This window comes from Pyxicephalus adspersus, chromosome Z (assembly GCF_032062135.1).
Source record: "Pyxicephalus adspersus chromosome Z, UCB_Pads_2.0, whole genome shotgun sequence".
In the NCBI taxonomy this organism is placed as follows: Eukaryota; Metazoa; Chordata; class Amphibia; order Anura; family Pyxicephalidae; genus Pyxicephalus; species Pyxicephalus adspersus.
In genome coordinates, this window is record NC_092871.1 from 28,662,736 (window position 1) to 28,685,076 (window position 22,341).

The window sequence follows — 22,341 nt, forward strand, 5'->3', positions numbered from 1 at the left end:
AGGATTTAAAAAAAAACAATATTTAGGCTTAAGTAACATGATGTTTTAAAATCTAGCTGCCTTTAGTAAACCAACACCTTTTCATTTATACTGATCTGGCTGCTGTAAAATATCACATCATTTGGTGGTTATGGGTTACTTCAGTTTATAAATAGTAATCTTCACATTATTGATACTATAGAAAGCTTTGTGGACCCTGGAAATCTTCATCATCCACTTCCCCTTTGCCTAGACACTAGATTTTTTAGATTATCTAAAACACTGGTCGTCAACCAGTGGTCTGTGAGAAAATTTTGGTGGTCCACAGAAAAATTTATACAGTATTTGCAATTTTATTTTTTTAATATTATTAGAACAAAAATAATATTTTAATAAATTCTTATATTCTGAATGACAATTTTTGCCTTTATATTGCACTAAATTCATGAACTGTACTAGAGACAGAAAAACAAGGGAGGCGCAACCGTTACGGAGCCGTACGCTACAGTATTGTTTCCATAATTACAAAAGTCACCCCACTCCGCGAATACCGATTCTCATCCCATTGTTTTATTTTATTTGTTTATTTCTAAGATACTCTTTTAGGTAAGTATACCTTAACTGTGTATTTTCTTTAACTGGTATATTTAATGGCATCAAAAAGTTTGACTTTGATAACAATAATTTCTTGTTTGGTCGAAAGCTACGTACACACGTCCAATGGTTCTCGTCCGATAATCGGCTTAGGGCCGATATCGGGCAAGAATATGGTGTGTGTAAAGCGCCTGTCGTCCATCGTCTGAACGACTGTCCTGGAGGATCCACGAACGAAGGACGACAAATGATCCTAATGCAAGGGAAGGGAGAGAGCATGCAGCTGGGTGCCACTCCGTCATTCTCCCCCTCCCCTCTCCATAGAGCAGAACGGTGCATTATATACAGCACTCGTTCATGCATTGTGCAGTCCTTAGATAAGGATTGTGAAAGATCCTTTCCAACAACAATAATTGCATGTTTGTATGCAGCTTTAGATTCAAATGAAATAAATCCATAATGAGTGGAATAAAGTAAACAAATATTTTGCATTTCTTTAGTATTACCAAACATAGTGCAACTAATAATATTAGTAACGATAGTAATACTTAATCGTGAGCTGACCAATGAATCAGAGCCTACCCAGGCACCATTAGAAAGAGTATTTTACAAATGTATTTATCTTTTTAAAAAAAATTCATAATAATGGTCTGCAGGAATTAAAATTATGAACTTAGTGGTCCGTGAGGTCCAAAAGTTTGGCGACCGCTGATCTAAAATGTACCAGTTGCCTAAACAAAATGATCATTCCCACTATGACAAAATTACTATTACCAAATTACCCCCCAAAATTGTATTTTATTAAACCAAAATAAAATATAATCCTAATCGTGAATGTCTACCTTGTTAATGGTATGGGTGGAGCAAGAAAAAAATAAAACCCATGTCAACTTTTTACTGGTATGTGGTCTCCATTACAGTGATTTCCCAATTATTTAATACCCTGGTGATGATGTTTACAGGAAAAAGGAAGTATGGAACAATCTGTAACAGCTGCATAGACAGAAATAAATATAATTCAGTAAGGGGAATCTAGAACACAGTTTTTTTTATTACTGGGTGTATCCAGGTTGCATAGATTTTAAAAATAGTTTTTAAAAAGTTATGACAATTTAACTTGATTAAATAATGCCATATTTTAGCTATGTACTCCATGCCATCTCTTTTGTCATGTATTGCCTACTTGCATAGTTAATTTCAGAAATTCAACTTTTGCTTATATTGGTAAACCAGTAAATTCCCTAATAAAATAAATAAGGAAACTAGGCCCATATATTGGGGGCAGGGGTATATATATATTTGAATAATCAAGTTTAGGGATTAGCACCTATACTAATTGTCATTGGAAAGGATCGTTCACGATTATTTCTAATGACTAAGGACTGCTTGGTGCATGAACGTTCTGCACTATGGAGAGGGGAGGGGGAGAACGATGGAGCAGAACCCCGCTGCGCGCTCTCCCCCTTCGCTTCCATTACGATCGTTCGTCGTCCATCTTGCCACTGCTGGATGTGTACATGGGAGCCAATTTATCCCAGCACAAGGTATGCAGAGAATTGCAAAAAAATTCATTTCAGAGACATCCTATGCCTATTGTGCAATAAAAGCCCTTACAACTAACAGCTTGGTTCTTAGTAAACATTCACTTTCCTACTTTCCACAACTTTAAGCTGTCAACCAACCTTGTTTAGTGATCTGCCATGGTGGAATGACTGCTGTTTTCAATGTGAAGGACACAGTAGGCATGTCCCACCTACGTCCAGTCTCTGTACAATGCATTAAAGTGTATTGTAATGCCCTTATTATGTGTTTTTGATGTCTGTGTCCCTGGGAATGTTAATCCCATCTATTTGTCCCGGTGACCAGTGATGCCAGGACAAAATGTAATGGGAAATCCAACAATCTGATCAGAGGAAGGAGAATCCTCCAATGGGCACAATTCTCTAGGATGAATATATTCTTCACTTTAGAGAGGTTTCCTGTTGCATCTTTAGGACTGGAAATGAAGAGAAATCTCCCGGTTTCGGCAGCGAGCTCATTTAGTTGGTGAATTGCGCAACGGCTTCCGATTTTGAATCGCGAATACGAATGTGCGACCGAGCCTCTGATTTTGCTTAGTGAATCAGTCAGGGCCTTTGTCTCTGCACAACTGGTAAGGTGTCATAGACCAGTGGTCGCCAACCAGGGGTCCATAGAAAAATTTGGACATTATTTGCAATTTGTATGTTTTATTAATAATAAAAAAACAAAAATAATATTCTTCTAATATGAATGACAATTTTTGCCTTTATATTGCACTAAATTCACAAACTGTACTAGAGACAGAAAAACAAGGCAGGCACAGCAACATTTCTTTAGTAATACCAAGGATAATGCAGTCCCTAGGGTTAGGACATCAGACATACAGACGTCTCCTAGATACAAACGGGGCTTTCCTGCTAACTCATGTGCAGGATGTAAGCTTGATAGGGGGGGGGGCGGATTTCATGGGGCTTGCAGAAGAAATCTTTGAAGGGTTAAATAGAACAAGTTATATACTTTTTATGAATAACAGGATGCTGAACATCTGTTCAGACTTTCCTTACCAATCTAAAACCACATCTCCAGCTTACTGTTAAGCAAATGATCTCCGAATGGCCTAGTCCTAATAAAGATCAATTCCAAAACAAGTTAATGGGGAAAGATGCGGCTGGCTGTTTTGAATTGGTTTGACCTAAAGAAGCCCATTACCAAACTCAGGATAGGAATTTTCCCTCGAATCAGCCCAATAGGGGAGGTTTATCAGGACAGGGAAGAGGTAGAGGAAGGGGTAGAAGGCCATACTCTGGGAGAGGGGGGAATAATAAAAATCGTCCTGCAGGTTGCTTTAATTGTGGTAAGACTGACCATTGGATCAGTCGATGCCCTTACCCACTCAGGCAACATGCCCCAAATGATACTCAGGCTCAAGGCACCCAACCATATTCACAAGCTCAGATCCGAGATCTTCCTCCACCATTGGCACAGTATCCCGGCATTCAATCTCATCACAAACCACTATAAGGAATCACCACTGATCGTGTTAAACATAGAGGGACGTCCTCTCCCTTTTCTTGTAGATTCTGGTGCTACTAGTAGTACTTAATGTGAGGATTATTATAGTGGTCCAAGAGAGAATGCTGAGCCCTCTGTGGGAATTAATGGGATACTTACAAGATCTTAAAAAAATCCTCCTCTCTCGATTGAACATCCATACAATCACCAGTCAATGTTCACACACTGTTTCAGGATCATTTCAAATTGTCCTGTGAATTTATTAGGGAGAGATTTGTTTGTTCTATTGAGGTTGCAGTTGGGGATTAGTAAGACGGGACACCTACATGTCACATCTCCAGTCATGCCCATCCATGTACCAAACGGTAATTGTTTTTTATATTTGGAATGACAACCACAGGATCCCCTACTTGATCAGGTTCCCCCCGAGGTTTGGGCAAATACTGACCAAGATGTTGGTCTAATCTCTTGTACACCATATAAGGCAATGCTTAAAGCAAATGTAAATGATTGTTTATTCTTTTGTTTGGAAACTTGATTGTCTAAGACCTATTACACAGGAGCAGCAACGTTGCACTTGGTCTGGTAATTTAGTGATCACACGGCGCAGACATGTTCAATATTTTGCCCTTTTAACTGTAGGGTGGGGATAGATGAACCAAAAGGGCAGATGGGTCTTCCCAGTCCAATTTGCTCTAATATTTATACACATGACATGGCTTATGTATTTTTGATTGAAATATGCCAACATGTCCATTCTGAAGTGTGATTGATTGAAAACCCAAAAATTGATGATGCTTCATATGAATTTATTTTATTGAATAAGAAGGAAATTTTTTGAAGAAGAAGAATTGGAAATTTAAAATTCAGATATTTCAACATGATTTTAACTTTTTACAAAGCACAACATAATATAAAGAACTGAAGAGCTGTTTGACCTTCTGTTTATTTAGAGGTCATATTGTTGGATGAACTGTTATCAAGTTTTTGGGTGAAGGCATTTGGCGTTGCAAGCATAGAAGAGTCATGAATCATTTTATGTTGTTATATTGGTTATTATCTACCAAAAATGGGCCAAGAAAGATAAAGGATCAGAGGCATTCAAAGTGTGTTGATGATTGTGAAGGGTAAGCTAACTCATCTGGTCTGATCACACAGCGTATCTACTTTATCAAAAATGATGTCCATTAGAACACACTATGCCTATTATGTGTGAGGCTGTGTTGACACCTGCCCAATGCCTAAAGCACCTAAAATAAATAAATAAATAAATAAATATCACAACAGAACTATAAAGAAACAGAAGATAGCCTGGAATGATCACATATTGTCAGATCATGTGGATAGGCAGGTTGTTCAACAATGTCTTACAGTAGAACTAAACCTGGATCTCCTGGTAAACATTTGGTGCAAAAATTGTACAGAACAGAAGCTTCCTAGTATTGAATGACCACTTTTTCTTATTCTACCATTTGTGGACAACAGCAATTAAATGTTATATGTGCCTGTCAATTTGAAATATGTCTTGATCTTTTTTAATATGTGAACTAGGTGGCTAAAAAAACATTAAAATAAAAATTGCAGTCAAAAGTAAAAATTAGGTCTAATGGTGCAAACATAAAACACAGCCTACATGTCCAGGACATCTGTTTCTTGTTCTGCAAAGCCATTGGTTGTCAGTGTACCCCGGCAGTTTGAAGCTGCCATGCTGCTGGTAGTCTGACCTTTGGGAACACCAGCTGCTGATCCATGTTTGCAAGCCAAATATTCCTAATTCTACCCCCCTGCAGGGGACATACTAGGAAGCTACAATTATGTGACGTACAAAGACGCAATATGGTAAAAACAAGGAAAAATTGGGAATTTATCACATTTCAGTTTTTGTGGCAAGAACTCTGAGGGTCCAACTATGTACAAAAATAACAAAAATATAAATTTGTTTAATGTCTTCCCTGCACCCCCTCTTGCTCTGGTACTACAATAACAGGAAGAAATGCAAACTCTTTAAAAAAAACTAGACAACAATAAAAACATAGGAAAGGGTTAAAACCTCCATTAGTTTTCTTTACTGTGTTCTGTGTTCTGTTTGGAAAGTTTCCCCAATATTTTATTAATTAAAGCCAAACTGCACTGAAGGTAGTAGGGCATTTTAGCTTGTTTTTATTAGGACTTTTTTAGCTTAGTAATAAGCATTATTACAGGAGAGAATGTCCACATCTATAATGATTCATAATGGAAACTACCTCCTCTTTAACATTAATATTTTTTTTTTTTCATCTGACTATTGTAATTGAACATTTATAAAAGAAATGTAACCTGTATATTTTTTGAATAAAGTCTACATTGTTTTTGATATTATTGTTTGAGGTAATATATATAGAATATGGTAATCACAATTATTACCTATATGCTCAAAAAGGTCCATTACCTTTGCTGCAAATTTGATCTTAAAGCTATCACCAAATTTTTTACAATACATAAAATGGTATGCCAGATCTTGGGCATGAGTAGAAGGAGCTTTTTCTTCAATCGGGATGAAAGTGAGATTGGCACTCTTTTGTCCTCATTTAAAGAAGGCTACACCACCAGATCTCGCACCTGCGCAGTGAGAGATCGGGTGACATAGACAGAAGCCAGAAGATGAAGAAAAAAGATGGCGGTGCCTGGCGCTTCTCTGCGGGGACGAAGGCGGATTACAGGACTGTGTGGGACCCAAACCAGGAAAGCTGAGGGATCAGCGGTAGCAAAGGTGAGTGAGTTTATTTATTTTTTTTTATTTTAATTCCACTTTACTATTTAAAGGGTGTTATCTTTAGATTTTGATGCTATTTTGCTATTTTGGCTATTTCCTATAAAGTGCACCATTTTTTGTATTCATACTCACTTTTTATTCATCAGAACAGGATGTGAGCTCCGATCTTATAATTAGAATACAGACACCAACAGGCTTTACCTTTTAGTGTTGGTAAACTAAAGATTTTTATTTATTCTGATATTTCAAAAGTATTTCTTTCTCACTATTTGTTGTAAATACCAAGTGATCCTGCCAGTCAGCATTGCTTCTTTATTCTGAGTGTCAGTGCATTGCAACTTGATCCTTTGTCTACTGAATTTCCACACAGTCCAGGAATGCTCCAGCTTATTTCTATGGAAGTGAAAAGCTTCCTGAATTATGGTGGGGGAAACTGGTAGATGTTTACATTTATTTTATTGCTATGTAAAATGTCCTAGCCAGATCAAATCTGGTCATATTGTTTGAGAACTCAGATTTGGAACTCAGAACTGGATTGTCAAAATTCAGATATTTAAAAATAAAGGGGGGTACATTTTTTAGTTTAAAATAAAAAAATTAAAATTAAATTAAAAATTAAATAAAAAAAATCACCGGAAATGGGTATTTTCCCCAACTTTGGACACCATGAGGGAAGTTTTTGTTCAGTTTTCTGTTTTGTTCACCTGTAATTGAACTGAGAAAAAAGGGGATATTTATGTTACAATGGGAAAAACTGCCTGTGTATTACTGGAAATAATTGCTGTGATTTCACTTGGTTAACACTCACAATATGGGAAAACACGAGAATTTTTTATGCAACAATGGGGAAAAAATATCTTTATTCAACTGGAACCAATTGCTGGGATTTCACTTGGTTAACAGCCACACTGTTTCAACCACTTTTCCAAAGTATTTTCTATTATATTAGAGAATGCTGCACTTATCTTATTCATTACATTATTTGCAGATGGAAAAGATGGTGATGGTATGCAAATGTGGCAACCTGTCATTTGATGATCTCAAGTACGGGCACTTTTTCTACTAGTTCTGATCCATGTTTAAACCCAGAGATATCCGACCACTACTACTAGTATCTAACCAGTCATTCTAAAGCATTTCTGCTATTTTGGATTAGTTAACCAGGCTATCTGTGTTTCTAGGTCTTGTCTGTCAAAGGTTTGGAATACAAAGAAAAGTTAAACAGCAGACAATCTCAGAAAAGAACTGAACAGTAGGGGGTAAAAAGTATTGTTTGTTCACACTGAGCGCACCACAATCAGAATTCAGACAGAAGAAAGTGAAAATAGCAAAATTAACTAACACATTATAAAATAATGTTATTTAAGGTTGGTTTAAAATTGTTTTCAATCACCCCTAACTTTTTCAGTATATCATTTAAATACAGATCTGCATGTGTTTCACTTTTTCAAAGTATACCCTTATCATGGAACATGTCTTCAGAAATGACTTCCAATTCCTTAAACCAATTTATAATGTTAGATTAGAAGTCATTCCCAATTGACCTTTATCTTCATGTTGGCATCCAAAATATTTGCAAACCACCAATTTTATGAACTGACAAAATAGATAAAATTAAAAGTTGCCAATTTAGGGTTAAATCCCTCAGAAATATGGCATATTTTTTTTTTTTTGCCTACATGGATTGAATTAGAAATGTTTTTGTAGGTAAAGAATAGCCTTTTTGTACAGATCTTCAATTGTGACTATTCACCAAATGTAGCTATACAGAAAAATAAATACAAACCAAGAAAGAAGTACAAGACCATCCTGAAAAAGGACAAATTCTCCTTTGCTGGGAACCTGTTGATGCAAGGTATGACCCCAATTACCAACATGGTTGGCGTTGGACAAAGGATAGACTCCTATGTCCATATGAATGGATGGACCCATGGAGCTTATTCAATGATGCAGGATCAGATTGGATACACACAACATCCAGGTATGAACAATCCCCAAGTCCAGCAGATGCACAGGTATGACATGAGTGGCCTACAATACAACCCAATGAGATCTTCTGTTCAGATACACATGAATGCAGCTTCTACCTACAGCATGTCCCCAATGTATAATCAGCAAATTTCTACTGTCCTGAACCGAGGTTCCATGGGCTCAGTGGTGAAATCGGAGCTTAGTTCACCTCCATTTTCCATTACTTCTCACACTCAGAGACCCTGCTTAGGGGACCTAAAAGATATGATCAACTTGTACCTGCCTCCAGGTGGAGATGCCAGCGATCTATTGCCACAACAAAACAGCAGACTGCATGGTGTCCACCAATATTACCAAAGTGCTGGGACTGCAGTTAATGGTTCCATGGCACTAACACACATTTAAGAAAAGATAAACTTCTCCACTTTAAAAAAGAAAGAAATATTTGTTTAGCTTGCATGCCAAGGATATCAGAATTCATAAAACTTGAAGACATTTAAAAAAGGAAGTTTTTTATTTTAATACGTTTGGAATACTTTTGGAGTTTTTGTTCTTACTTCATTTTTAGAAAAAACTTTGGGACAGTAAACTATAATCCAATGTTTAAATGTTTTATTGCTCTGCTCAAGACTTTTTCTTGCCTCATCCAAAACTGTAAATATTACTTAACTTTCAGCAGTTTTGTTTTGTGTGTTTTTTTAATATTATCAGGATATATTTTTACGTGAAGGTTGCAAATACAGGTTCTCTTTTTTTTATTATTAATAATATTATTAATAGTATAGTATTTTTTTTTTTCTTTTTTATCACCTGTAAAGTTCTGTACAAAAAATATAGTTTGTTTCTGTTAACCACCTGAGCGTTACACTGATTTCTAGATTTCTGTTCCAAAAGCGTCCGGAACCGACGCTGGATTAGCACAGCGGGACCAGGTAAGTGGGGATTTTAGTGTAGGCGAAAAAATACGGGGTTAACCAAAAGAGCAAAAATATTTAGTGCGAGAAATTACGGGCTTAGCGGTTAGGGGGTTAATAAATATTTCTCCAAGACACGTCACATCTAAACTGTAATAAACCCCTTATCCTAAAGGAAACCTGTAATAAAATAATGTGACCTCCCAGTTTCATTGACCTGATATTTTAAAACTGCTAGTATTCCAACTGGTATACTGATCCATTGATTTTGATACCTTGAGTGCCTGATTTGGAGTAAAAATAGAAATATGGAGTTCTGGACCCTGTTTTTTTAACTAATGTACTAAATATTAGAAATATAAATTTAATAAAACTGCATAAACTGGAAATTTGAATTCTAATAAAGATAAATGTGTCACCTATGTAAACACCTACCAGTGTAGAAATCACTTTCAGTTTGATGAGAAAACATCTTGAACAAAATTAGTCAGTGAACAGAGGATTTCTAAACACTTTAGTGTCTAAGCTTGGTCCACTTTTGAGAACAAATCTCTATAAACTTTTTTTTAAAAAGGTGTTTGAAAACAAAATTAAAAAACATTGAATCTGTCAATTACTTAGCAACATATGCAAAAAAAAAAACTAAGGATGATGCCTTCAGTCTTGCCTATAGCACTTTTTGGTCTAGTTTATTTATGTGACCAATTTACTTTTATCCTCTTGTTGGCATCCAAAATATTTGCTACATACCAATATAAACTGAAAAAATAGAGAAAATTAAAAATAGTCAACATTAGAAATAAATCCCTCAGAAACATGTTGTTAATTGTTTTTTGTCTGTATTGATTGAAGTTAGAAATCTGTTATATATAACCTTTTAAACAGATCTACAATTTTGACTATTAACCACATTTAGCTATTTAGAAGAATACAAAGATCAATTACTGAAAATTAAATCAACCACATAAAATTGTCATCTTATTGGAAGATAACTACCTGATTAGTAAAGAAGTCTCTGCACTTCTGAAAATTGCAGCAGGTAGGTAAGTACAAACAGTAGAAATGAAACTCTACCCATTGAAGCAAATCTTAACTCCAGATATGTTGCTTTTGCTTTTACAATTTTTCCCGATTTTACCCCCAAAACCAAGTCACGTTATTAAGAGTTGAATAAAAATGGATAGTTGTTAATATTAGGGGCAGCCCAATAACATAATGCCTAGATGTACAGAATACCATTTCAGTAACATCATAATTTGTAAACTCAATGGGCCCGATTTATTAAAGCCCTCCAAGGCCGGAGAGGATACACGTTCATCAGTGAAATTCGGTGATCCAGCAAACCTGGAATGGATTTTACATTTGTGGTGAATATTCTCAGCAAAAACAGAGAAGAAGCATTACAGAATTTGTGAAACAAGCATATCTTCCATATTTTGGTATTAAACTGGAGGACCAAGATAAGTATTGGGCTTCCCATATGGTATGCTAAACTTGTGTTGTGTCTACGTCAGTGGAAAAATGGAAAACTGAAACGTTTGAAATTTGGTGTACCTATGGTATGATGAGAGCCCAAAAATCATCATAATGATTGTTATTTTTGTGCTGTGAATGGAAAAGGTTTCAATAGTTACAACAAAAACAAGTGGGAGTATCCTGATTTGGAATTAGCAAGACGACCTGTGCCGCATGGTGTTGATGTTCCCATTTCAGTGTTCAGTACACTGATATTCCTGTATCCGACATGGAGGATATACAGGGTTTGGAGTGTAATCCAGGATTTAGCAGTAGAAGTGAAGATGAAGGAAGTGTTTCATCAAAGCAGCAGTTCTCCGAAGAAGAGCTCAATGATTTAATACGTGACCTAAGTCTGTCAAAACAAACATCTGAACTTTTAGCATCCAGGATAAAAGAATGAACTGTCTGAGGCCGGAAGTTAATATAACGGTTTATACAACAAGAGAGGTGACACTCCTACCATATTTCAGTAAAGATGGAGACTTTGTGTACTGTTGTAACATCCCTGGACTACTAGCCCATATGGGAGTACCAGAATATAGAGCAGAAGACTGGCAGCTTTTCATGGACATTTCCACTTGAAGTTTGAAATCTGTTTTACTGCATAATGGCAACTGCTATACATCAATTCTAATTAGTTACTCAAAAAAAAACTTAACCTCCCCAGTGTTTACCCCGAGTGTGACTGATCGAGTGTTACCTGGTCTGCCAGCATCCTTCTTCGTCGGCATCCTTCAGTGAACAGACGATTTCTAAACTACAATTTAGTGTCTAAGCATGGTCCACTTTTGGGAACAATCTCTATGAACTTTTTAGAAAAGCTGTGAAAAGATAAAATTAAAAAGCATTGAAACTGCCATTTACTTGGCAACTTATACAAGAAACTAAGGATGATGCCTTCTGTCTTGCCTATAGCACTTTTTGGTCTAGTTTATATATGTGACCAATTTACCATTAACCGCTTGTTGGCATCCAAATTATTTGCAACATACTAATTTTTATGAGCAAAATAGATAAAACTAAAAATAGTCAAAATAAGGTTAAATCCCTCAGAATAATGGCATCAAAATTATTTTTTTCCCTACATGGATTGAAGTTACAAATGTGTTTGTATATAAAGCCTTTTACACAAATCTACAATTATGGCTATTAGCCAAATGAAGCTATTTAGAAGAATATAAAGATCAATTACTGAAAAATATCAACCACACCAAAATGTCACCCTATTTTTTAGCAGATAACTCCCTAATGGGTAAAGATGTCTGCACTTGTGAAAATTGCAACAGGTTAGTTAAATACAAAACAACAGTAGAAATGAAACTCTACCCATAGAAGCAAATCCTAAATCCAGATAAGTTGCTTTGGCTATAATTTTCCCAGATTTTAGCCCCAAAACCAAGTCACTTTAAAAATAAGATTGAATAAAAATACTTGTTAATGATAGGGGCAGTCCAATAACATAATGCCTAGATATACAGAATACCATTTCTGTAACATTATCATTTGTAAACTCAATGAGTCCCCTATACCATTCCTGCCTTCAGAAATTAAATATTTAATGTCATCATAAGTTATTTTGCCAAATACTTTGGTAACATACACTGTGCAATAAAAGTGGTAAGAAACCAATATATAACTGCTTGGACATTAGCCATACTTGGACAGTTTTCATGTGCTAAGTGGTCAGACCGGTTTATTTACATTAATGCTAATTTGGCTTTTGGTTCTCTGGCATCAATCCAAACACTTTCAGACATCAAAAACTAATTTGAAAAAAAAGGAGGGAAAAACCTGAATTGATCATTTTTTAACTCAGTTGCATCATACACCTAACACTGGCTGGTAAAGACTGAGAATTTATAACTGTAATTAATTCATTTAGAAACTAAATATTTAATGTTATCAAAAATTATTTAGCCCAATATTTTGGTAACAAATGCAGTGCTATTAAAAAGGTGAGAATCCAGTATATAACTGCTGTGAAGTTGGCCATACTTGTACAGTTTTCATGTGATAAGTGGTCAAACCGGTTTATTTACATTATGCTAATTTGGCACAAAAAATCAGTTGGTTCTCTGGCATCAATCCAAAGACTTTCAGCCATTAAAAAAGATTTTTTGAAAAAAGAGAAAAAACCTGAAGGGATAATTTCAAAGTATCAGTTGCATCATATACCTAACACAAAAACGTAAATGATTTATAAATTGGATCCATAAAACAAAATAAAAACAAAGTGACAATTGCTACTTTTCGTTATAGTATGTCTCACATTGCATATGCTACAAGCTAATTTTACCAATGTATCCACTTTAAATTTGTATAACATTGAGTTTTATGAATCCACATGCTGAGATGGGATTAGATTAATCTTCACAGAATTTTAGAGTGTCACCGAAACATTTTAAATCTGATCTTTCAGATCATCAGTAATTTCTGGATGGGATTTTGCCTTTATTCCAATTAACATTTTTATGAAGTTGCTTTTAAAGCTATTTTATACTGAATGTTTACAAAAGCACTATCCATGTGTATTTATGTGTATGTGAAAAGTATTTAAAGTCAAGTTTGATCATAAACAATTGGTAAACTCTGCATTTTTTCTTAATGGCTTTTACTGATTCTTTTTTGTAAACATTTAAAAAAATATATAATGAATAATAAAAAATTATATATATATATGTGTGTGTGTGTGTATATATATATGTGTGTGTGTGTAACAGCAAAAACTTTAGAAGTAGGATTGCATTGATTCCGGCATTAACTATTTCTCTAGCATTGATAAGAACTCCATTTGCATGATAAAGTTGCTATTAGTGGGTCTGAAAAGGGTTAATGTGTTAGTAAAATGTAAAAGTTGGGGGCAGGACTTGGAAGCTTCTGATTGGCTTTTAGGGATGATTATGCATTCATTCAGCCCAGACACAACACTTTTTAACAGGAGAAAAATGGAAAAGTTTGCATACAGTGACCAGACCATCCCATCCAGATACCTTGCTGTTTTCTCTGCTTCTTACTGAACCGGATTCTTGCAATATTCAGCACTTTCAGCTTCCAATGGATAACATGCTGGAAAATAACATCAAGAGCCCAATGCAGCAAACCAATGCACCCGCTGAAGAAACTGACCACAGGGAGTAAAGGCAATGCTGCCACCAAGGACCGGGGACAAATCAAACGGCCCATGAATGCCTCCATGCTCTGGTCCCGAGAACAGAGGAGAAGGATGTCCAAGGAAAATCCTACAATGCACATGCATATAGGAAGCAACTAAATGATACAGAAAAAAAACTTTTATAGATGGGGCCAAGAGGCTGAGAGCTGTCCATTTGGATGAATATCCGGATTATAAATACAGACCAAGGAGGAAGACCAAGACTCTCCTGAAAAAGGACAAATACTCCTTACCTGAAAACCTGTTGGTGCAAGGTAAGACCCTGGTTACCACACTGTTGGCTTTTGACATTATGCCCATATGAATGGCTGGGCCAATGGGGCTTATTCACTGATGCAGGATCAGATTGGATACACACAACATCCAGGGATGAACAATCCCCAAATCCAGCAGATGCACAGGTATGACATGAGCAGCCTACAATACAACCCAATGATGTCTTCTGCTCAGACCTACATGAATGCAACTTCTACCTACAGCATGTTCCTAGTGTATAATCAGCAAATTTCTACTGCCATGGCTCAGTGATCAGTGATGAAATCGGAGCCTACTTCAAGTCCTACTTCCAATAACTTTCACACTCAGAGATCCTTCTTAGGAGACCTTCAAGATATGATCAACTTGTACATGCCTTCAGGTGGAGATGACTGTGATCCATTGCCACTACAAACAGCAGACTGCATGGTGTCCACCAACATTAGCCAAGTGCGAGGACTGCGGTGAATGGCAAATACTTTTAGAGCACAATGTTTTTGTTCTTTTTTTCTTCTTTTTTAGAATACGCTTTGGGACAGTAAATTATAATCCAATGTTTCCAATGTTTAGATGTTTAATTCATCTGCTCAAGACTTTCTCTGAAATGTTACTGTGACTTCAACATATCACCAAAAGAGAATACATTTGATTTACTTGGTTTTAAAAAGCTTGAGCTTAAAGTCATCTGAAAAAACAAAAAAATGTAATTTTATTTTCCAAGAGTCTTTTTGTTGTTTTTTTTTTTATTAAGTATTTAAAAAAATGTTTTCCTGGTGTTGGTTTTGGGAAAATGGCTATATATCCAATTTTAACAATATATGTTCTAATGGCTGGGGAAGATTCCAAAAACATATCTTATATAATCACTTCTAAATGTTTAAAGAGGTAAAAATATAAACTGCTTGTTATTAAATATTATGGTAGTTTTGTTTCGGCAGCACATCATTTTGGATTTGATCTATCAGACAAAGTTTACAAGTAGGATGGCATTGATTTGGGGATTAATTATTTCTCTAACATAGATAGGAACTCCATTTACATGATAAACATGATATGGGTGGGTCTGGACAGGGTTAAGGTGTTGGTAAAATGTAAAGTTGGGGTCAGGACTGGAAAGCTTCTGATTGTCTGTTAGGGAGGATTATGCATTCATTCAGCCCAGACACAAGACTTTTTAACAGGAGAGAAATGAAAAGTTTTGTATACAGTGAACAGACCCTCCCATCCAGAGACTTTACTGTTTTCTCTGCTTCCTACTGAACTGGATTTTTACAATAGTCAGCACTTTTAGCTCCCAATAGATAACATTCTGGAAAATGACATCAAGAGCTCAGTGAAGCAAATCAATGCACCGGCTGAAGAAACTGTGACCACGGGGAGTAAAGGCAATGCTGCCACCAAGGACCAGGAACGAATCAAACGGCTCATGAATGCCTTCATGCTCTGGTCCCGAGAACAGAGGAGAAAAATGGCAAATAAAAAGGAAAATCCTAGAATGCACAACTCTGAGATCAGCAAGAGGCTGGGGGCAGATTGGAAGCAACTAAATGATACAGAAAAAAAAAAAACTTTTATAGATGAGGCCAAGAGGCTGAGAGCTGTCCATTTGGATGAATATCCAGATTATAAATACAGACCAAAGAGGAAGACCAAGACACTCCTGAAACAGGACAAATACTACTTCCCTGGAAAACAGTTGGTGCAAGGTATGACCCCAGTTACCAACACTCTTGGCATTCAAGAATATGCCCAATGGATGAACAATCCCCAAATCCAGCAGTTGCACAGCTATGACATGAGCAGCCTACAATACAACCCAATGATGTCTTCTGCTCAGACCTACATGAATGCAACTTCTACCTACAGCATGTTCCTAGTGTATAATCAGCAAATTTCTACTGCCATGGCTCAGTGATCAGCGATGAAATCGGAGCCTACTTCAAGTCCTACTTCCAATAACTTTCACACTCAGAGATCCTTCTTAGGAGACCTTCAAGATATGATCAACTTGTACATGCCTTCAGGTGGAGATGACTGTGATCCATTGCCACTACAAACAGCAGACTGCATGGTGTCCACCAACATTACCCAAGGGCCAGGACTGTGGTCAATGGCGATTACTTTTAGAGCACAAGTTTTTTGATTATTTTTCTTTATTTTTGAAGTAACTTTTGGACAGTAAACTATAATCCAATGATTCCCATGTTTAGATGTTTTATTGATCTGTTCCAGACTTTATCTGAAATGCTACTGTGACATCAACATATTACCAAAAGAGAATACATTTGATTTACTAGGTTTTAAAAAGCTTGAAAAATAGTACAATGAGAATAAAAGAAGACAGCAGGGTTTTTTGCACAAAACATGCTAACCTTGCATGGGGGGGGGGGGGGGGGAATTCTCCCCGCATATCCCCGTCTTATCAGACAGGGATGCCTCGCTGCGCCTGTCACCTTGACAGTTTGCAGGGTTGAGCCAATTGTTGTATAATGGGCCTGCCTTCCTCCCCTCCCTTCTAATAGGATGCACTGGTCGGCGCACAAGCGCCGCCCAGGTCATCCTACGTTGCTTGGTTTCCATGGACGCCGGCTGCGTGCACGTGTGTGATGGAGGGGAAGGATCTCTGAGAACGGCGTCTGCATATAAGACGGCGTTCTCTCAGATCTCCCTGCTCCTCCACACAGACAGGAACCATGTGCTTCTCTCCCTGCTGAATCTGCATACCTGCCAGTGGCTGCATCTGGATTACAAAAATTTACTAAGGTACTATTGAAACCTTTTCTTGTTATCTAGACAAGTTCAAAAAAAGCTTAAATATGTGTACAGCTTCTTTATAAGCTACATATGTTTTCTCCATCCTTTAGGCTATCAAACCTTATACACACATATTTGCCACTGCACTACTGTGAATGTTGAGGAGAGGATTACCAGCTCACAACACATTTATTAAGGATACCACTATATCTATCTGCAGCAACTCCATGAGGTACCTTTTATATTAGTTCAGAACAATGAAATAAATAAATATAATTATGCTGTATGTGGTATGTATGGTTTGGATGGGTGATCCCATGATAAAGGCTAAGCCATACTTTACATAACATTTACCACAAGCAATACCAATCCCATATGTCTATAATACAATTTATTTTCATTTCCATTGATCTAGATACCAATACCATCAATATCCAAACACAGATGGTTAAGCCACCACCCCTGAAGAAGCCAAACTAGGCAAAACACGTCGGGTGCAACCATTAACACGATCATAGTGTTTTATAATTTAAGATAACATATACAGAGAATAGATTAGGGTATGTTGAGTTGAACTATGTCTAGGGCCATATATGGCCACTTCAAAAAGTCTGTGGATTATGCACCTTATGTTTATGTGATTTATACAAATGCAACTAAAAGCACCTTTGTATATCCTATAACTATGTTAGTTGCTTTGTGTATATCGCTGTATCACTAACTTGTTTTTGTATGATGAATAATCGATCATCAATACCTGTAAATTGATGAACTACCAATTGATATATTCAATATAAGATTTTGTTTTGTGCAAAAAACCCTAATTTCTTCTCTTTTATTCTCATTGTACAATTTTGCCGATATTAAGGGTTTGCACACAGTTCACAAAAGAACGTATATACCTGAAGCTCCCCACCATAACAACTATTGATCAGTTTTTTAAAAAGTTTGAGCTTAAAGTCATCTAAAAAAAAAAAAAAAAAACCCACACACACAATAAAAAAATTATATATACAAAAATCTGTTTTTTTTTATTATGTATTTTAAAAAATTGTTTTCCTGGTGTTGGTTTTGGGAAAATGGCTAAATGCTTTATTTGGGAATAAAAGCAATGCTGCCACCAAGGACCAGGAACGAATCAAATGGCCCATGAATGTCTTTATGCTCTGGTCCCGAGAACAGAGGAGAAAAATGGCCAAGGAAAATCCTACAGTGCACAACTCTGATATCAGCAAGAGGCTGAGGGCAAACAAGAAGCAACTAAATGATACAGGAAAAAAAAAAAACTTTTATAGATGAGGCCAAGATGCTGAGGGCTGTCCATTTGGATGAAGATCCGGATTATAAATACAGACCAAAGAGGAAGCCCAAGACCCTCCTGAAACATGACAAATACTCCTTCCCTGAAAACCTGATGGTGCAAGGTAAGACCCCAGTTACCAACACTGTTGGCTTTGGACATTATGCCCATATGAATGGCTGGGCCAATGGGGCTTACTCACTGATGCAGGATCAGATTGGATACACACAACATCTAGGATGAACAATCCCCAAATCCAGCAGATGCACAGGTATGACATGAGCAGCCTACAAAACAACCCAATGATGTCTTCTGCTCAGACCTACATGAATGAAGCTTCTACCTACAGCATGTCCCCAGTGTATAATCAGCAAATTTCTACTGTCATGAGCCATGGCTCCGTACGATCAGCGGTGAAATCAGAGCCTACTTCATGTCCACCTTCCAATAACTTTCACACTCAGAGATCCTTTTTAGGAGACCTTCAAGATATGATCAACGTGTACCTGCCTTCAGGTGGAGATGACTGTGATCCACTGCCACTACAAATAGCAGACTACACGGTGTCCACCAATATTACCCAAGTGACAGGACTGTGGTGAATGGCGAAAACTTTTAGAGCACAATGTTTTTGATTTTTTTTTCTTTATTTTTAGAACTAACTTTGGGACAGTAAACTATAATCCAATGATTCCCATGTTACGATGTTTTATTGATCTGTTCAAGACTTTCTCTGAAATGTTACTGTGACTTCAACATATCACCAAAAGAGAATACATTTGATCTACTTGGTTTTAAACAGCTTGAGCTTAAAGTCATCTAAAAAAAATCAATACAAATGTTAATTTTTTATCCAAGAATCTGTTTGTTTTTTTATTAAATATTTTTAAAAAATGTTTTCCTGGTGTTGGTTATGGGAAAATAGCTGTATATCCAATTTTAACAATATATGTTCTAATGGCTGGGGAAGATTACAAATATATATCAATCACTTCTAAAGGCTTGAAAAGGTAAAAATATAAACTGTTTGCATGTCTTTAAATATTATGGTAGGTTTATTTCAAATTATGCAGTACATCATTTTGGATTTGTTCTATCAGACAAAAGTTTACAAGTAGGATGGCATTGATTTGGGGATTAATTATTTCTCTTGCATGGACAGGAACTCCATTTACATGATAAACATGATATGGGTGGGTCTGGACAGGGTTAAGGTGTTGGTAAAATGTAAAAGTTGGGGGCAGGACTGGGAAGCATCTGATTGGCTGTTAGGGATGGTTATGCATTCATTCAGGCCAGACACAACACTTTTTAACAGGAGAGAAATGGAAAAGTTTGTATACAGTGACCAGACCATCCCATCCAGAGACTTTGCTTTTTTCTCTGCTTCCTACTGAACTGGATTTTTACAATATTCAGCACTTTCAGCTCCCAATGGATAACATACTGGAAAATGACATCAAGAGCCCAGTGAAGCAAACCAATGCACTGGCTGAAGAAACTGTGACCATGGGGAGTAAAGGCAATGCTGCCACCAAGGATTAGGAATGAATCAAACAGCCAATGAATGCCTTCATGCTCTGGTCCCGAGAACAGAGGAGAAAAATGGCCAAGGAAAGTCCTACAATGCACAACTCTGAGATCAGCAAGATGCTGGGGGCAAATTGGAAGCAACTAAATGATACAGAAAAAAAAACTATTATAGATGAGGCCAAGAGGCTAAGAGCTGTCGATTTGGATGAATATCCGGATTATAAATACAGATCAAAGAGGAAGCCCAAGACCCTCCTGAAACAGGACAAATACTCCTTTCCCCGGAAACCTGTTGGTGCAGGGAAAGTCCCAGTTACTAACACAGTTGGCGTTCGAGATTATGCCCATATGTATGGCTGGACCAGTGGGGCTTAAGCTACGTACACACTTCCAATTATTATCGTTGGAAAACGAACGACGAACGATCCTGCACGATATCTACGAACGATCGCATAGCACCGATCCTGCACATAGAGATAACGACACGATCGTTCGTAGATATTGTACACACAATAGATACAATCGTTTGAGCGATAGAGGAACTATGTGCACGACAGGAAAGTGAACGAACGTTCGTTCATTACGCATGCTCAGACCATGGACGATCAACGAACGATCGTACACACGAACGATGGTCAACGATCGTTGTCCAATCCGATCCGCCGGTCCGGTCGTTCGTTTCCAACGACCTTCCTCGTTCGTCGGCGTCGTTGGTTACTTTTTTTTTACGAACGTTTTTTGCCCAATCGATCGTTCGTCGTTCGTTCGTTTTGAACGATAAAAATTGGAAGTGTGTACGCACCTTTACTCACTGATGCAGGATCAGATTGGACACACAACATCCAGGGATGAACAATCCCGAAATCCAGCAGATACACAGGTATGACATGAGCAGCCTACAATACAACCAAATGATGTCTTCTGCTCAGACCTACATGAATACAGCTTCTACCTACAGCATGTCCCCAATGTATAATCAGCAAAACTCTATTGTCACAAGCCATGGCTCCGTGAGATCAGTGGTGAAATCAGAGCCTACTTCATGTCCACCTTCCAATAACTTTCACACTCAGTGATCCTTCTTAGGAGACCTTCAAGATATGATCAACTTGTACCTGCCTTCAGGTGGAGATGACTGCAATCCATTGCCACTAAAAACAGCAGACTGCATGGTGTCCACCAACATTACCCAAGTGCCAGGACGATGGTGAATTGCGAATACTTTTAGAGCACAAGGTTTTTGATTTTTTTTCTTTATTTTTAGAATTAACTTTGGGACAATAAATTATAATCCAAAGTTTACCATGTTTAGATGTTTTATTGATCTGCTCAAGACGTTCTCTGAAATGTTACTGTGACATTAACATATCACCAAAAGAGAATACATTTGATTTACTTGGTTTCAAAAAGCTTGAGCTTAAAGTCATCTAAAAAAAAAACAATACAAATTTTAATTTTATATCCAAGAAAGTTTTTTAAGTATTTTTAAACATTGTTTTCCTAGTGTAGGTTTTGGAAAAATGGCTATATATCTAATTTTAACAATATATGTTCTAATGCTGAGGAAGATTACAAATAAATTTCATATATAATCACTTCTATTATGGTAGTTTTATTTTGATTTTGCAGTACATCATTTTGGATTTGTTCTATCAAATTTTACAAGTAGGATGGCATTGATATGAGGATTAATTATTTCTCTTGCATAGATAGGAACCCCATTTACATGATAAACATGATATGGGTGGGTCTGGACAGTGTTAAGGTGTTGGTAAAATGTAAAAGTTGGGGGCAGGACTTGGAAGCTTCTGATTGGCTGTTAGGGATGATTATGCATTCATTCAGCCCAGACACAAGACTTTTTAACAGGAGAGAAATGGAAAAGTTTGTATACAGTGACCAGACCCTCCCATCCAGAGACTTTGCGGTTTTCTCTGCTTCCTACTGAACTGGATTTTTACAATATTCAGCACTTTTAGCTCCCAATAGATAACATTCTGGAAAATGACATCAAGAGCTCAGTGAAGAAAACCAATGCACCGGCTGAAGAAACTGACCACGGGGACTAAAGGCAATGCTGCCACCAAGCACCGGGGACGAATCAAACGGCCCATGAATGCCTCCATGCTCTGGTCCCGAGAACAGAGAAGAAAGATGTCCAAGGAAAATCCTACAATACACAAATGCAGATTGGAAGCAACTAAATGATACAGAAAAAATCTTTTTATAAATGAGACCAATGGATAACATGCTGGAAAATAAACATCAAGAGCCCAGTGAAGCAAACTAATGATTTGATCAGACAACACATTAAATTCAAGATATCTTTAAGGATTTACCTAAATATGGAATTATGGCCGGCCGAGTAGACATTGGTTCCTTTACTACTTAGCCCTAATAGCTGCAAGGGGTCTAAGAAATTGATTTAATAATAATAATAATATCTGTCAATCTGTCAATATAAATAAATACCATTACAACACTACACAGCTTAAAATTAAAAATAAACTACATTCACCTCCCCTTCCATAAGCTCCAATACTAGACCTAAAACTGCATTTTTTTT

At 36.9% G+C, this 22,341-nt stretch overlaps 2 protein-coding genes and 3 pseudogenes across 2 annotated transcripts in view; all 5 read left to right on the top strand.

Annotated features, from left to right (window-relative positions):
- Positions 1-8,734, top strand: part of LOC140343979 (transcription factor Sox-3-like) — a 16,374-nt gene extending 7,640 nt beyond the window's left edge. Inside the window, exon 2 of the mRNA XM_072430886.1 lies at positions 8,214-8,734. Coding sequence (XP_072286987.1) covers positions 8,214-8,734 — 521 coding nt within the window. The remainder of the gene's footprint in view (positions 1-8,213) is intronic.
- A 5,081-nt stretch (positions 8,735-13,815) lies between these two features.
- LOC140343087 (transcription factor Sox-3-like) lies at positions 13,816-14,634 on the top strand (annotated as a pseudogene).
- A 602-nt stretch (positions 14,635-15,236) lies between these two features.
- LOC140344385 (transcription factor Sox-3-like) lies at positions 15,237-16,331 on the top strand. The gene is given in 2 exon segments (XM_072431516.1): positions 15,237-15,272; positions 15,480-16,331. Coding segments are annotated over 2 exon segments (888 nt in total).
- A 1,667-nt stretch (positions 16,332-17,998) lies between these two features.
- LOC140344386 (transcription factor Sox-3-like) lies at positions 17,999-18,942 on the top strand (annotated as a pseudogene).
- Positions 18,943-19,676: 734 nt separating this feature from the next.
- On the top strand, positions 19,677-21,231 carry LOC140343088 (transcription factor Sox-3-like; annotated as a pseudogene).
- Positions 21,232-22,341: the final 1,110 nt, after the last annotated feature.